At 33.4% G+C, this 15,085-nt stretch overlaps 1 protein-coding gene across 3 annotated transcripts; it reads right to left on the reverse strand.

Annotated features, from left to right (window-relative positions):
• Positions 1-862: 862 nt before the first annotated feature.
• On the reverse strand, positions 863-13,311 carry LOC132300677 (probable NEDD8-conjugating enzyme Ubc12-like). Of its 3 annotated transcripts, none has more exons than XM_059797865.1 (7): positions 13,151-13,311; positions 8,981-9,183; positions 8,492-8,599; positions 6,706-6,814; positions 1,563-1,641; positions 1,374-1,451; positions 863-1,243 (listed from the first exon to the last, which is right to left on the reverse strand). In XM_059797865.1, exons 3-7 carry the CDS (start codon positions 8,592-8,594, stop codon positions 1,106-1,108), a joined length of 507 nt encoding a protein of 168 aa, XP_059653848.1. In that variant the 5' UTR covers positions 8,595-8,599; positions 8,981-9,183; positions 13,151-13,311; the 3' UTR covers positions 863-1,105. The 3 variants fall into 3 exon arrangements, with proteins under 3 accessions (XP_059653848.1, XP_059653846.1, XP_059653847.1); XM_059797863.1 differs by having other exon boundaries at positions 1,335-1,451; positions 13,151-13,305; XM_059797864.1 differs by lacking the exon at positions 8,981-9,183 and having other exon boundaries at positions 1,335-1,451; positions 13,151-13,306.
• Positions 13,312-15,085: the final 1,774 nt, after the last annotated feature.

Below are 15,085 nucleotides of genomic sequence, written 5' to 3' on the forward strand. Positions count from 1 at the left end.
TGATTCAAGAACAAATTTGTGTAGCCCTTGAATCCAATCAACAACAAAAAGGAGATCGAATAAGAGGACCATTCTTTTTGTAAAGAATATTATTACAGAGGATTGTACTCAAATTTTCCAAATTAATAAATTACTATTTGCTTCATATTTTGTTTCTATTTGCAGACTTACAATATTTGTGTGTACAGATGTGTTTCTCTCTTTTGATATGAGAAGGGTAGTAGCGTAATTTCATAACTATAGAAGGGTATTTTGGAAATAAAAAGATGATGTACGGTAAGTTTCCATGTTCGCGTCAGAATTTCATAAAATTTCATTAATTTGAAAATTTTGATTTTGACTTCATTCTTTTGTCCTTTGACCCTCAAAACTCCATTTTTATAAAATTATCCCTAATATAAAAGTCATTATAACTCTTAGTATAAAAATTAAATATGAATTTTTATAATACTATTACTCAATAAATGTATATAAATAAAAAATCATATTTATATATAGCCGAGTCCAAATCGTACTCATGTCCTACTTTTTTTAAATTTGGCGTACCCGTGTTCATGCTACATAAGCACTCAATTGCTGGATTTGGTGACATCTCCGTTATCTCTTATGTACAGCAGTTATTGGGTAGTTACAGGAGTTGCATTATTTCCTGTTAAACCTTCCGTAAAGAATTGCGTTTTCCCGCGCTGCCCTTGCTGCTCCTACTCGTTCTTCTAAGAAGATTTCCCGCTGCTTATTGCAGGATAGGAACGAAACAAAGCAAAATGAACTTCAACAGTTTAAATTCAATGCTGCTTTTCTGTGTGTTTCTTTGGCGAGCCATATGTCCATCGAAAATATAAATTTTGCAGAGAATTTAAAGTGGGAAATAACATGTCTGGGTTACATTTATAAATAAAGAGAGTATAAATTCATAGTGAAGTTAGAAACGTATCTTAGGTTACACCATAACTTACACCAGAATACAAGCACCCCCTTCAGTTGGCCTTGCTTTCATGATTCCATAGGTTTTGAATCCCAGCAGCAAACCGAAAGGTAAAACACACAAACAAATCTAAAGCTTTTGACCTTTGAGCAAAGAATTTGGCACATGATGTACGCTTTGCTACATGCATCGCGGGAAGAGAGTTTGTCCCACATAACCACCAGCCATTGCCCTTCTCACATTGGATTCAAACATCTTTGGATTATCTCTTAACACAGCAGCTGCATCCTGATTGAGGGGATCTTCATAATTGGGTTGCTGCATTCTCGCAAATGCACAAAAAAAATTGTAAATACAGTCCACCCATCAAGTTGGAAAAGATTATTCATAAAAGGAGCTATATAATTACCGTGAAAAGGTGAAACAGCCCATAAATTATAGTATTTACATTGAGAACAGGCTTCCAGTCTTCTCGCAATATGTTAAGGCAGACATTTCCTTCCAAGTCAATATTAGGATGATACACCTGCAAGTGGGATGCATTGTTTAAAATGCCAACCACATCCACGAGCAAACATTATTAAGAAATTAATAATGTAAAGAAGAGCCATCTTTCGCAAACAGGACTAGCTTTTACCTTTGTCTTGCACTTGACCTTTGGTGGCTCATGAGGGTAGACAGGAGGAACTTGGAAAGAAAATACAAATGTACCGCCTCTGTCACAAGAAACCAATATTCATGGCTAACTAACTAGGTGTTCTATACCAATAATAAAAAAATAAACAGAAAAGTATAACAAAGAAATGAGCAAACCTAGTGACAACTAATTATGTCGCCTAAATGAGAATAACATAGAAGAGCATATCAAGCATTTTCCGCCAACCCCAGAATGAATTCATAACTAGACACATTGCACATGGCATACAAAGGAGCATGAGACAACGCTAAATGGTCCCAAAGCAAAGTAACAATGAAGGTTATCAAAAACCAATGATTATGAACATTCCATATTGGGAACTGCAACACTTTTCTAGAATATTGACATCTGTCTATAGTGATACTAGTAGGGGAAAGCACATGCACTAAGACCACAAAATCTTTTTCTCCAGACATTTGCTCAGTATTGGAAGAGAGGAATTTTTTTATTTGGGTGGGGATGGGAGGGGATGATTCATTAATTATCTATTCTACTTGCTTTCCAAGTCGAGTTATGTTGATTTGGTTGATTTTGGAATCAATAAAAGTAATTAAATTTGTTTTTGGTTAGACAAATGCAGTTTGATGAAAAGAATTAGTCTATAAGTCCTTTTATGTATTAGCCAGACATTTATGTTAACAATTTGTTAATAGCTAACCTCCCCAACCACCTTCATCATGAGGATAAGCATGTCCCCACATTAGTTTCACAGGGAAGGGGGAAAAACACTCTTGTTGCTTAGCATTTCAAGTGAAGGGTGTCACTATCATTCTGTATTCGAACTTTTTTTCACCTCCATCTTCAATATCGACGGCATTCAAACCACATCCATGTCCCTCTCATCCCTAGCAATTGCATTCACCAACGTTTTTTTTTTTTTTTTTTCTAATCATGGTCTCTCTTCATGAAGTCGAAGATAAAAAATTGATAATGTTCCTTCGTTTTCTTGAGCTTCCTCACTCGATTTTCTAAGAAAAATGAAAAGTTAATATAAAAAAAACAATTGAAAAATGATCAATACATTCCCAAATCAGTGTCATAATACTTTTATACAGCACCTTTTCCATGGCGCCTGAGTTTCGATGCCATGGATCTTAGGGCAAAATTATGAAAACCATGAAATTCAGAGAGGCAAGATTTCGCCGACTCTTCTCATTCACGAGACATCAATGCCCATGGATTCCAGCGAGAGACTAAATTTAAAACATATAGATGATGGTACCGATTTGAGCCATGTGGCAGATGACAGTGATGCCCATTTAGTTGATCCGTGCTTGAATGGAGCTTCATTTTCGGTTAAGGTTCCGGGTAAGACTGTAAATGGGTCGAGGGTTCAAGTGGTATCCGAACCCAAACCTGGATCCGTTCTCGAACCCAGATCCGAATCTAATCCCGGACCTGTTCCTGTACACGAATCTGAACCTTAACATATGGAATTCCGGTATTTACCTCCTGTTTCCAGGGAAGCAGCAGTGGTTGAGCCGCAGGCCGTGTTAGCTGATGTTGGTAGTCTTGAGTGGGGACGATGTCTTGTGGGATATTTTATTGACAAGAAATTGCTGTTCTTGTCTGTTGAATCTATTCCTTTCAAGCTATGGAGCAAGAAGGGTTTAGTTGAGGTAATCGGCACAGGTAAAAGTTTCTTCATTTTCATGTTTACCTCTGAGGAAGGTCGGAATAGGGTCTTGGATAAAGGGACTTGGCATTTTGTCAATTGTTTTTTGATTTTGAAAAAGTGGCAGCGAGGGGTGTCTCTTCAGAAGGAAGAGGTTGATAAACTACCTATCTGGGTGAAATTCTCGAATATTCCGTTTGAGTATTGGAATTCGAAGAGGCTTAGCTATATAGCTAGTGCTATAGGTAGGCCATTATACACTGATTCTATAACTGAAAGCTGAAAACATCTAAGTTTTGCCCGAATATGTATTGAGATCAATGTTGATTCTATTTTGTTGACGTTAAGTTGGCTTAACCGAATGGTGATCATATTCCAATTCCTGTTGAGTATCAGTGGGTTCCATCTAAGTGTACCCATTGCCGTGTGTTTGGTCATATGTTGGACAATTGCTCTGTGGTTAGTAGTAGAGAGAATTGTGATGTGGGGGATGTTCTCCAAGGTGCCATGTTGTCTGCAGGTGCTCTTGTGGATAAGATGGTTAAACCAGGATGGGTTGCAGTGGCCAAGCAGAATTCAGTGACTGGTCATGGGGTTTCTTCCGTGGAAAACCAGGAGGTTAGAGGTTATTTGTTAACTGAAGGTATGCTTTCTAATACTGATCTACCTGGTTCTTTATCTCTTATTGGTGCTCCAGCTACTATAACTGAGGCTGGTATTAGGGTTCCTGGGGGTGTATCTTATGCATCGATTGTTAAAGCTTCCGGGAATAGTGATATTGTTGAAGAGCTTCGGAATTCTCAGTGTAAACTTGAGGTGTTAAATACTTTGGATGAGGATACTAATACAGGAAGGTCTGCTACTCCTAAAATTGTTTCCCAACCTGTTTTGAATTTGGGCAGATTGTTGAGGCATGCTTCAAAGAGTAAAACTAGTCTTGGTACTCTAAAGCCAAAGAGAGTGCTTTTGCCTAAGGATGGTGGGGAGTCTGCTAGCAATACTACCTAATGGCTGCTTGTATGGTTTCGTGGGTAGTTTGGTTGGGGTACTTTCTATGTTTGTTCTATTGGTTTTCTTTTATCTTGTTATCAGTCTGTTTTCTGAGTCTTGTTGTTTAGTGTTGTGGTAGGGGGTTTTTCTTGTATTCTGTGAGGTTGTTTTCTGGGGTATGCCCCTGAATTTTGTTTGCAGGACTTTGTCCTTTGCGTTGATTCAATAAATAAACCACTTACTTCTCAAAATAAATAAATAAAACATATGATGATGATGAAGAAACATGGGTTGTCCAACTGCTGATGGAGACTGGATTCCAATGGATTTTGGCAGGTAGGCAACCTCTGGTGAAAGTGACACCATAAATTTTGGCATATATATAAAGAGAGAAAGTCGGTTCAGATAAAGAGATGACCGACAACGAAGAGGAGACCATGAACTCCATAGATTCTAACAGCAGAAGGTGATATTTCGGTAAAGAAGGAGATGATTGCTGGTGAGGTTAGAAATGCCTTGGTTTTCATAGATTTGGAATGTAGAGAGATTAGTTATTGTTAGTTCAATAGGACTTAGGTTGTCAAAATTTCATAGAACAAAATTGGAGCCTGTAACTTCTGTTTCAATATTTAATTTAGATGATAATTTTTCAAAAGTTAGTTAGAGTTAGTTGATTACCTCCTACTCAAGGTCGAAGAAGGAATTGCAATCTACATGCAGGAGAATAGGAGTAATCATCTTCTAAAAATGTAAAAAGGTAATTTAACATATTGATTCACTCAGCAAAATAATCGTTCATGCACGCATAACTAGGGTTTCCAAGTTTTCATGATTTGATCTTGATTGATTCCCTAAAATGTTTCAAAACATGCATTAAAAGAGTTTTTGAGAACTTACTAAATTGAAAATTTTATAAGTAAACACTGCAGTAGACTTCAATCGATCTAGGGCGATCAAGGCCTACTGGAGTTTCGTCAATCGATTGATGGAACTATACAAAAAGATTAGTTATTGTTAGTTCAATAGGACTTAAGTTGGCAAATTTCACAGAACAAAATTGGAGCCTGTAACTTTTGTTTTAATTCCTAGTTTAGATTAGAAAATTTCAAAAGTTGGTTAATGTTAGTTGATTACCTCCAACTCAAGGTCGAAAAAGGAATTGCAATCTACATTCAAGGATATATAAGTAATCTTCTTCTAAAAGTGTAAAAAGGTAATTTAAGATACTGATTCACTCACCAAAATTATGGTTCATGCACGCATACATGGGGTTTCCAAGTTTTCATGATTTGGTCTTTACTTAATTCCCTAAAAGTTTCAAAACATGCATTAAAAGAGTTTTTGAGAACTTAACAGAATTGAAATCTTTTTAAGTTAACACTGTAGTAAACTTCATTCGATCGAGGCCTACTGGAGTTTCGCCAATCAATTGATTGAATTATGCAAAAAAACAATTTCCAAATTGAGGTATAACTCTATTTATCTTAGTCTCTCTATACTTCTATCTTGCCTATATAAAAATTATACTAAGGGCAGAATAATATAAAACTCATCTATTCATGGAGAGCAAATCTGTGAGTCCTAGAGTGCATCCTGTTTTTGTTTTTACATTCATCATTCATAGAATTGATGTGTGAATTGATGGAGCAAAGTCTATCGATGAGTAGAGGTCTGCCTACAGACTTCCGGGAGAAAATTTGACATCATTTGTGTCAAAGAGGTAGGTTTCGGAAACTGTTAACCTAGGTTGCAAGCTTCCTTTCTTATAGTGGATTTGGTTTCCCTGAAGAGATCCATGTTTTCCCCTTTGGCGTTTCCACGTAAAAATCTCTATGTACATTACTTACAACCAACCCCCCCACCCCCGTTTCTCTCTTTCCTCTTCCTCTCTAGTGGTTCTAGATCACAAGCCTTGTGCAACTCCATCTGAGGCTTGTTTCTGGTCCCTACTATCAATAGTAATAGAAAATGAAGAAAATATGGGAATGTGTTCTGACATCAATTACATTAATGCCCTTAAATTAATTATTTTTTTAAATCAAATAACGGGTATTTTTGTACATTAAATGAGATTAGCGTATCCATGTAATAATATGGGGATATGCTTATCCTCCCCATGAAGGTCAAGAATTTAGCTTTACCTATGTAATAATCCAAAACCAAGCATAACCTATACTATTCATTGGCATCACAGATTTTTGGGTCCTAAGGTTCTATTTGAGACCATACACCAAAGATTGATAGAAGACAAACCTCAAAACCAAATAGTATTTTTGTGTTTTTTTTTTTCTTGATAAGAAAACCAAATACAATTGGTATAGTGCAAATTTAGATTTTCTAACCTAAACCACCTTTTACCTGTGCATTGGTTGGGCTCCAACCACAGGGACACACATAATTCCCAGTAAAATTTTAATTCCTAATCACTCCATGCAGAACATATAAAGGAATGAGATCTCCATAAGATTAATTACTTACAAGTAGTATCCTTCATCAGGCCGTATGGTCACCTCAAAGTTCATCAGGTCATCCTTGCCATTCGGAAATGATACGCTACAAGTTTTTGGCAGGTTCAATTCACTAATGTCTACAAGATTAAAAATGCAAAAAACCAGATAAGAACCTAAAGGAATTAAATATGACGAAAGAAATGAAGGTAAACTCATTAATTAATTATATAAGAACCCACTTTTAGTATCAACCCTCATATAGCAAATTAATTGGATTTATAAAATAAACTTATCAAAAAAAAAAGTGGATTCATAAAATAAAACAATTTCATACAAGCCAGTTAATACAGAAGGTCCAATGCCAAGAGGCTCTGCAAAATACTCCTGGAACGAATTAGAAGTCCACTAAGCATCACAACACCTAGTTTCAATAATGAGGAGCTTAAAAAAGATGGCAAAAATAGAAAGCTTGGGAGCAGCAATTTTTACTGGTGTAAAAAAAAAACCTAGTAAATGAGACAACACCATTAAGTCGCTTAATATGACTGACAAATAACTGGTGATTTGGCTCTTGCAGCCAATTAAATGTCTTAATCCATGAATAGCATCAGGATGAACAATAACTTGCGTCACCACAATAACCCTCAAAAACTGACACAAAAAGTAATGATAACATCAAGCAGCAAATAAGCAATTATGTTTAGGTAGACCTGTCAACAAATTGAATTTTTATCCGAATTCGATCTGAATCCAGTCTGATAACTCGGATGTGGGTTGAATATTTAACCTGATAATCCATTCACGATCTAAATACAATAATCCGTTTAGTTAACAAAACAAATATGGATTATGGTCAATCCGATCCGATAATAATACTATTCAACCACATATATTATTTATCATTCAATTTTATTTTATTTTTCCTAGTTGGTGGTACTCACACATACATGTCTCTACTGAGACTTGAACCCCTGACCTCCCTTTAGGAGGTAAGAGGCTGATAAGCCACTGGCCCGTTGGTTATTTATCATTCAATTAGTGTGCATTTCTTGAGAAAATTAATAAAAGATATTATTTACATAATAGTTTATCAAGTATAGAATTGGAAATTTTAGTTATTTCAGTTTTTCTTCTTTTTTTTTTTTTTTATCATTTTCTTTCCTCTATTGATTTTGCTCACTCTATTATTATTTTTTCCTTTAAGTATTCTCATTTCTTGTTCATATTTTTGGTCCTCTCTCTCTTCCTCTCACTTTTTCTAATTTATATTTTGAAAACTTTAACAAAAATTACAAATAAGATATGGATTGCAAAACAGAAAATCCAACAAGATATAGGACTGAATCACACATATTCCTTATCGGATCGACAGATTCAGATCAGATCAAGTCAGACCCAGTCCAGCTTGGTTGGTTGATAGGTCTACGTCTAGGCTATGTTATATGGTCTCCAATACAAGTGTCGGGTCTGGGTATGTGTCTAGGAGTTGGTTTTACTCCCCAAACTCAAAAATAGAGAGGCATGGCTACATATTCATATTTTTGATACGTTAATTTTTTTTTCTAGGATAAATAAGGAACTTTTATGATACTTTTCTGGTCTTGCCCAACCAGTTAACATGTGTCATGTGTCCAATGCAAGTACTTCATGCATTTAGAAGAGTCCATGTAACATACGTTTAAGGAGCCATGTGCTAATCAAAGTCCTAGCACAGCATAGTCCACAATCTAAGAACGTAATATCAAAATTCTACTTTAAATTTGAACACTTAAAATTACATTATTAAAATTATTCAATGCGTATGAGATAAAAACCTCTATGAAGACGTAACTCTCCTGCGCTTTGCTTCTTGACAGTTGACATCCCATTGGCATTTTCTGCCCTCTGCTTTTCCTTAACTTTAAACAGCTTAATCATATTTCCTACAACAAAACAACAAATATTAGGAAACATACAATAATGCTATCCCCAAGAGAAATTAAATGCAAAATAATTGTTGAACAATAAGAAGAGATAGAGGAACATAAATAAATCGCAACATGATTTACATGATTTACATAAGTTTCCAATTCCATTGGAACACAGGGCGCTTCCCAAAATAAAATCCCAGAAAATGTATGAGCATAAAGAGAGATCATAGCACACTACTATCCACCAAAGCTGGCACTGACAGAAATCACTTATCTAAATTCTCCAGGAATAAAGTCCATATATTACCAGGCTTTGCAAAAGATATTGACAAATTGCACACAAAATCTGACAAGTTAATAGCAATAAAAGGATCCACACTTCCAGCTGCTCACCTGCACAGCACACACTTCTTTGCAATCACTCGAGTCCTTAACTATGCTGGAGTCTAAACAAGACACACCTCAGATGGAAAAAAAAGCCTTCCGTATCAATTTTGCTCATAAAAAGCAATTTTCTAAACCAAGTTTTTAGAAGCCAACAAAGAGCAGCTCAAACAAGCTAACATCAAAACCCTCCAGTCTCACAAGATGAAATCCTGTCATATAAAAATATCAACAGATACCAGTGTCAGCTTCCAAATCCTGCAAATGCTAAAGATCTACCTGTAATTACAAATTGAGAGAAGGATTTTCTACATCCAGTTCGGTTGCAGTTGGGATATGTGGTTCTGTTAAGTAGATTTTGGTTGTTAGTTAAAAGAGTGAATCACTGCCTCATTTGTTTACACATTAAATGCTGTTTTCCTTTCCAAGTTCACTACTAGGAAAAATGCTATGACCAGCTAATGCTAACCTAAGGTTCCTTTCTTTTCAATCAACATTAAGGCTGCATACGGTACACAAGAATGGAATGAAACATGGAATGAAATGAGAATGTTGCAGGAACGGAAAGATCATCTCTGTTTTACTGTTTGGATACTGACACAAAATGATGCACATATGTAATGACCACTTAGACCTGTTTACAAGTCAGAATAGATGAGTTTTAAGCAAATTTATCTAAAATACCCATATATAATAATAAATTAATTAAATTAAACAAATAATAAACATTCATAATATTTTGAGATGAAATTTTTTTCATATTAGGATATATATACACAACCTAAAAAATATATTTGCCCAAGAATAATATTAGAAGGAAAAATAAACGATTGTACACCTTTACAAGGTTTTAAATGCGTTTCTTCCTGTTATTGCCATAAATCATGCGACAAAACCAATTCGACTTGTTGTCACCATGAAGTCTATTTCACACAGCATACATCACCAAATCACACACACACATATATACACATCATACCATGTACAATTATCACACTCAAATCCTCTTACACATATATACTTTATATACACCATGTACAATTATCACACTCATATTCTTATTTTAATTTTATATATATATATGCACGTGCACGTGCATGTGCATAGGTATATATATGTGTATTTAACAAAAAGCATGTGTGTGTGTGTGTAAATATGTATATATATACGCGTGTGCATGTGCGTATATATATTATCAAAATCCAAAATGAAAAGGCATGCAATTTTCCCAAGCCCGTATAGTGCAATAATGGTTTGTGCTTTCGAGATAAGATAAAATTCATGAACTGCATTCATGTTTGGGCCTTTGGAATCCACCAAATTTCACTGAATGCATCCTTTTCTCTATAGAAGGCGATGTCCAACAAGAAGCATGAGGAAGTACTCAGATGCCCAATTGGAAATGACAGTGGATTTTTGAGAGAGGAGAGAACATAAATGCCATGGAGAAGATGAGGTGTTTTAAAGTAGATTTTCTCTTTTTACAGGAAGAGAGTTTGTTGATTTTTAACATGGGTTTTTTAGTCAATGGATCGTCCATTCCTTATGTCACAAAGAGGAATGAGCAGTCCAAGTTTAATTAAAGTCGCCAAACACAAGAAAGGGAAGGAAGAGCTAGAATGGGCATTTCATTAAATTCCATTCCACTGTACCAAATGTGGCCTTAGAATGAAGCATACTGGACGACCTTTTTACCCTAGCTAGAATTATTTTTTTGATGCATGTACAATATACTGAGTACTGACTCTATTGATCAAATTTTTTTTCTTTTCTTTTTTTTTTTTTGTTTTGATAAGTGACTTTATTGATCAATCTCCTTAAGATAACTATTTGGAAAATCTATTTATGTCCTATGGACTAAGAATATTGAGAATTAAAAGAACAGGGCAAACTAAAAAGGGATAACAAATACGAGGCATTTGATGTCTGGTCTTGTTCGGCTTTGTACGCTTGAAATCCATAGCTTCAATGAGTACATGCAAAACTAAGAATTTTTTAATAAAGAACATATAACAAAGGTAAAATACATAAATCAACAGAAGTATTGAGAACTTATTTAAGAGACCGATTCCAATTAAGAAACTATTGAAACTTGTTTAAAGATCCCAAAATCTTCCAAGAACATTTTGAGAGACTATGAGATGGAATATAATTTCATAGCTTTGGCCCTTGGAGATATTCAGGCATAATAAACCATCAACAAAGTACAATAAGGATCCTCTTTTTCTTTCTTCAATTGTCAATCAATTGATAATCATGGTCCACCATGACACGGTAGAAGGAGACAATAATCTCATTTCAGTAAAAGTAAAACAGGGTTAATCACCAAACATCCAGCACTAATGCATTCATTCTAATTGGTGATTGCAACAGAATGTAAGAAAAATAATACTAAAGGAGTTAGCTTCATATAGTGTATATCCACGCAATAGCTCAAGTTATATTTCACAAGTGAAGGGCAACATATTTCTCACATTCTGCTTATCTAGCCACATGAGCTAATAAGGAGTATTACGTATAAAATAAAAATAATAAGGAGTACAAACGAATCACAACTTTGTACCCAGCTTTACTCCCTAATACAACAGGGTGTACTTAATTTAGACATTACCTTTCATATGACAACCAACTCAACGGCATCAATCTCATGGTATAAAACTTATAAGTCATACTGTAAAACTCTGGGACTGATTTGGACAAAGATTAAGATATGATAGAAGTGTGCTAAAAAGTCAGCTTACTTTTATGCAAAAAAGACCAATAATGAAGTTAGTTTATGAAGCAAGAGTTGGAAAGGTTTAAAAGTAGAAGAAAGAGCTTAATATGGTACGGATAAACGTAAAAAAGAATGTCAGTTAAGAGAAAAGAAAACGTGACAAGCATATGGCATGCAATATGATGCCCTTTCTAAGTATAGAGATAATAATTAGATATATTTGATGCATATTTTTAATTACTCCATTGATGATGCAAGGACCGAAACCTTAGGCTCTAATAGAGAGTGCAAGATCTAGACCTAGAGGGGGGTAAATAGTTCTTGGTAGTAAACTATTTTTAAATTTTTAATTAACCCAATGAAAATTTCAAATTTAAACTAACGCCAAGTATCAAGTACCAAGCAATCCATCAGCACAGTGACTTCAGTTAAATGTTTTGGCTTTTTTGGTGTTTAAATATGTTTTAAAATTATAACCAATGCAACAGTACAAGAATGACTGACAAAGTATAAACAATGTATAAAATGTAAGAACTGATGCACAAGTGCCCAATTTTATGGAGCACATACGTTTTAAATCTAAATGAAACTAGAAGTTGGCCAAAGAGTCCAAAATCTTTTGTAAAGTATATATATGCATGCTCTAATGTGTCACGGGATAATTTAAGAACATAAGAGATGCAAGAAAAAGTGAGAATAGCCTGGTGAGAAACCTTCATATAAAACTTTGTGTTTTGAATTTAAAGGGCTGAACTTCATCGAAAAATCATAGAACATTGATCAACTGTGTTGTGCTTGATTGAATATTTGCTTAGGAGAGCTGATTTATTACAAGAGTTGATTCGTTGCTAGTACATATGGAAGAGTTTATATAAAAGTTAAGGGTATTGGCTAACTTCGAAGAGGAGGTGAACTGCAAGAATGTGATTTCATTGACAAGAGAGCAACAACTTGGTGATTCCAAGACAGGAGTCTGGATTTGATAAATTCGATTTTCAAAACAAAAAAAAAAAAATGCAAAGATAAAGACAGGAACAGTTCGAGGAAGAAGGATAGTAGCAGCTGGGACTGTACTTTTCCACTTTCAACATGATCTCAAAACCCTAAACAATTCAAAAATTCAAAAAATTCATATCAAAAGGTAATTTAAGGAACTCAATTTAGACGATCAATCCAAAAGCCGTCAAGATTCAACAATTTACAAATTATATACACAAATAAATTAAAAAACTCATATCAAAAGGTACTTTAAGGAACTCAATTTAGATGATCAATCCAAGAGCCGTCAAGATTCATCAAATCACAGATTATATACAATAAAGCACTTAAAATTTGAAATCCCTGAAGTTCAATTGGAATTAGCTGTTCAGCATGTAAAATCAAACTGATACACAAAAGCAGAGGATCGAAGATATCGAAGAATAGAACATCAGATAGTTTGGAGAGGAGATAGAAAAGCTAACCTGCTCGCAACAAGCAACAAATGTAGAAATGAAAAAATGGCAAGAAGCTACGGAGTGAGTATATACATGTGCGTGTACATCTATCTATATCTATATATATTTATAATTTTATATGTAGAGAGAGAGAGAGAGAAACGTGTCGGGGAAGTCGATGATCGTCATCCGCAACAGGCGAATTTGGTCGCATGCGGTTTTGAGAGGGTGAAATGTCATTCTGATCCTCACATGTACACGCATCTAATTAAGAGTTAGAATAAAAACACAAAAACAAAAACAAAAAATTGTTTTTATTAGTAGATATGTCATAAAATTAATAAATTATTGTTAGAAAAAATGTGTTTGATAATTCATTGTACAAAATATTTTTCACAATCAAAGAACTTTTTAATTTATTTGATAACAATATTATTTAAAGCACTTCTATTATTAATTTTATAATAATATTTTTTTAATAGATTGTTAATATATATAATAATAGCAAGATTTTATAAAAGAAAGGATGACATTGTTTCAATAAAAACATATAAAAAGTATATAATTATCTAATAAAAAATTATGATCTAAAATATGAAACAACTATTCAAACCCGAATTTAAAAGTTACAATTTTAGCTTTATTATTGAGTCAAATTTGTAATAATTACTAAATTATCTAAATATAATTTTTAAAAATAAAATTATTTTTAAGCAATTGAACAGTAATTCTAAATGAGTTCTAAATAATGTACTTTAGAAATCACTTCATACAAAATAAATAATATGTATATATGTATATGTATATGGACATTTTAGTCATTTGGCAAAAGGGTGTCAGCTTGGGTGTTGTGTTACCTACAGACTACTTCACCTCACCTTCTTTTGTAGGTTTGGCGTTACACTGTTACGGTGAGGATGTTCCGACTCCTTATTACCCTTTGTTTTTTTCCTTCTTTTTTTGGCGTAGGATTAAAATTTTGGTTTAGAGGATAAGTCAATGTATAAGTGACTTCTGTCATTACGAAATTGGAGTCGAACTAATATTATATAACTAAAAATTAAAATTAAATTGTATTATAAGGAAAAATTATAATATAAATTTCTTTATAATACTACTTTTATTAGTATATATATTGAAGAAAATACAATCTAAAAAATGAACCTAAATAAGTAGTTATGAAAGTTGACTTGAAAAAGAAAAAAATATATAAAATAGGTAAAGACAAAACATTGTTCAAGAATTAAATTTTATTGGACAATTGTCTTAATTTTTGAAAAACAAAAACTTGATTACTTTGATTCTTGAAAAACAAAAACTTAAGTACTTGGATTCCAGTATTCCACTTCAAGAAAGATGTGTATTTTTGCCTTGATGAAATATTAAGAGAAAAAATATAACATTTTAACTAAACAAAATTTTACAAAACATAATTAATATAACAAAATAGAGAATTGCTTTAATAATTTATATAAGGAATAGATTTAGAATATGATAACTAAAAATATTAATACTCTTATTATTGACATTCTTGTTATCTTGAAATCATAATATTTTAGTTTTTACTGCTTCTCACAAAAATGACTAATGAAAATGGATTTTTTATTATTACTGTTAAATATAAGGAAAAATTAGTGTAATATTTTTTCTCTTTCTTGAATTTATTTAAATATATATGTATATATTTTTATTTTGTCAAGAAATACATTCATATATCATTTTTTCTTGAATTCATGTAATAAATATTATATTTGTGTATATGTAAATGTAAATAAAACAATGATATATTAGAGTAAAAACTACCAACAATAAACTTATATTTTTATTTGACAAGATTTAAACTTTTACAAGTAGGCTAAATATGAGTTTTAGAAATTTGAAAAATAAAAAATAAAAAAAAAATTGGGGAGGGGGCGGGGTGACCAGGCCCTTAGCTCCGTCCTATCAGAAGGCGTCTAAGCA

The sequence above is a fragment of the Cornus florida genome, unplaced genomic scaffold (assembly GCF_030987335.1).
Source record: "Cornus florida cultivar Cherokee Brave unplaced genomic scaffold, ASM3098733v1 CherokeeBrave_3.0.0_Hap2_Chr03, whole genome shotgun sequence".
Lineage (NCBI taxonomy): Eukaryota > Viridiplantae > Streptophyta > Magnoliopsida > Cornales > Cornaceae > Cornus > Cornus florida.

What these genes read in the sequence shown, in the direction of transcription:
- LOC132300677 (XM_059797864.1), bottom strand. Translation starts at nt 8,594, where the DNA reads ATGATTAAGCTGTTTAAAGTTAAGGAAAAGCAGAGGGCAGAAAATGCC. An exon ending in AGAGTTACGTCTTCATAGAG is followed by an intron (nt 6,815 to 8,491) that starts GTTTTTATCTCA and finishes TTAATCTTGTAG; the next exon opens with ACATTAGTGAATTGAACCTG. An exon ending in GGCTGTTTCACCTTTTCACG is followed by an intron (nt 1,244 to 1,334) that starts GTAATTATATAG and finishes GCGAGAATGCAG; the next exon opens with CAACCCAATTATGAAGATCC.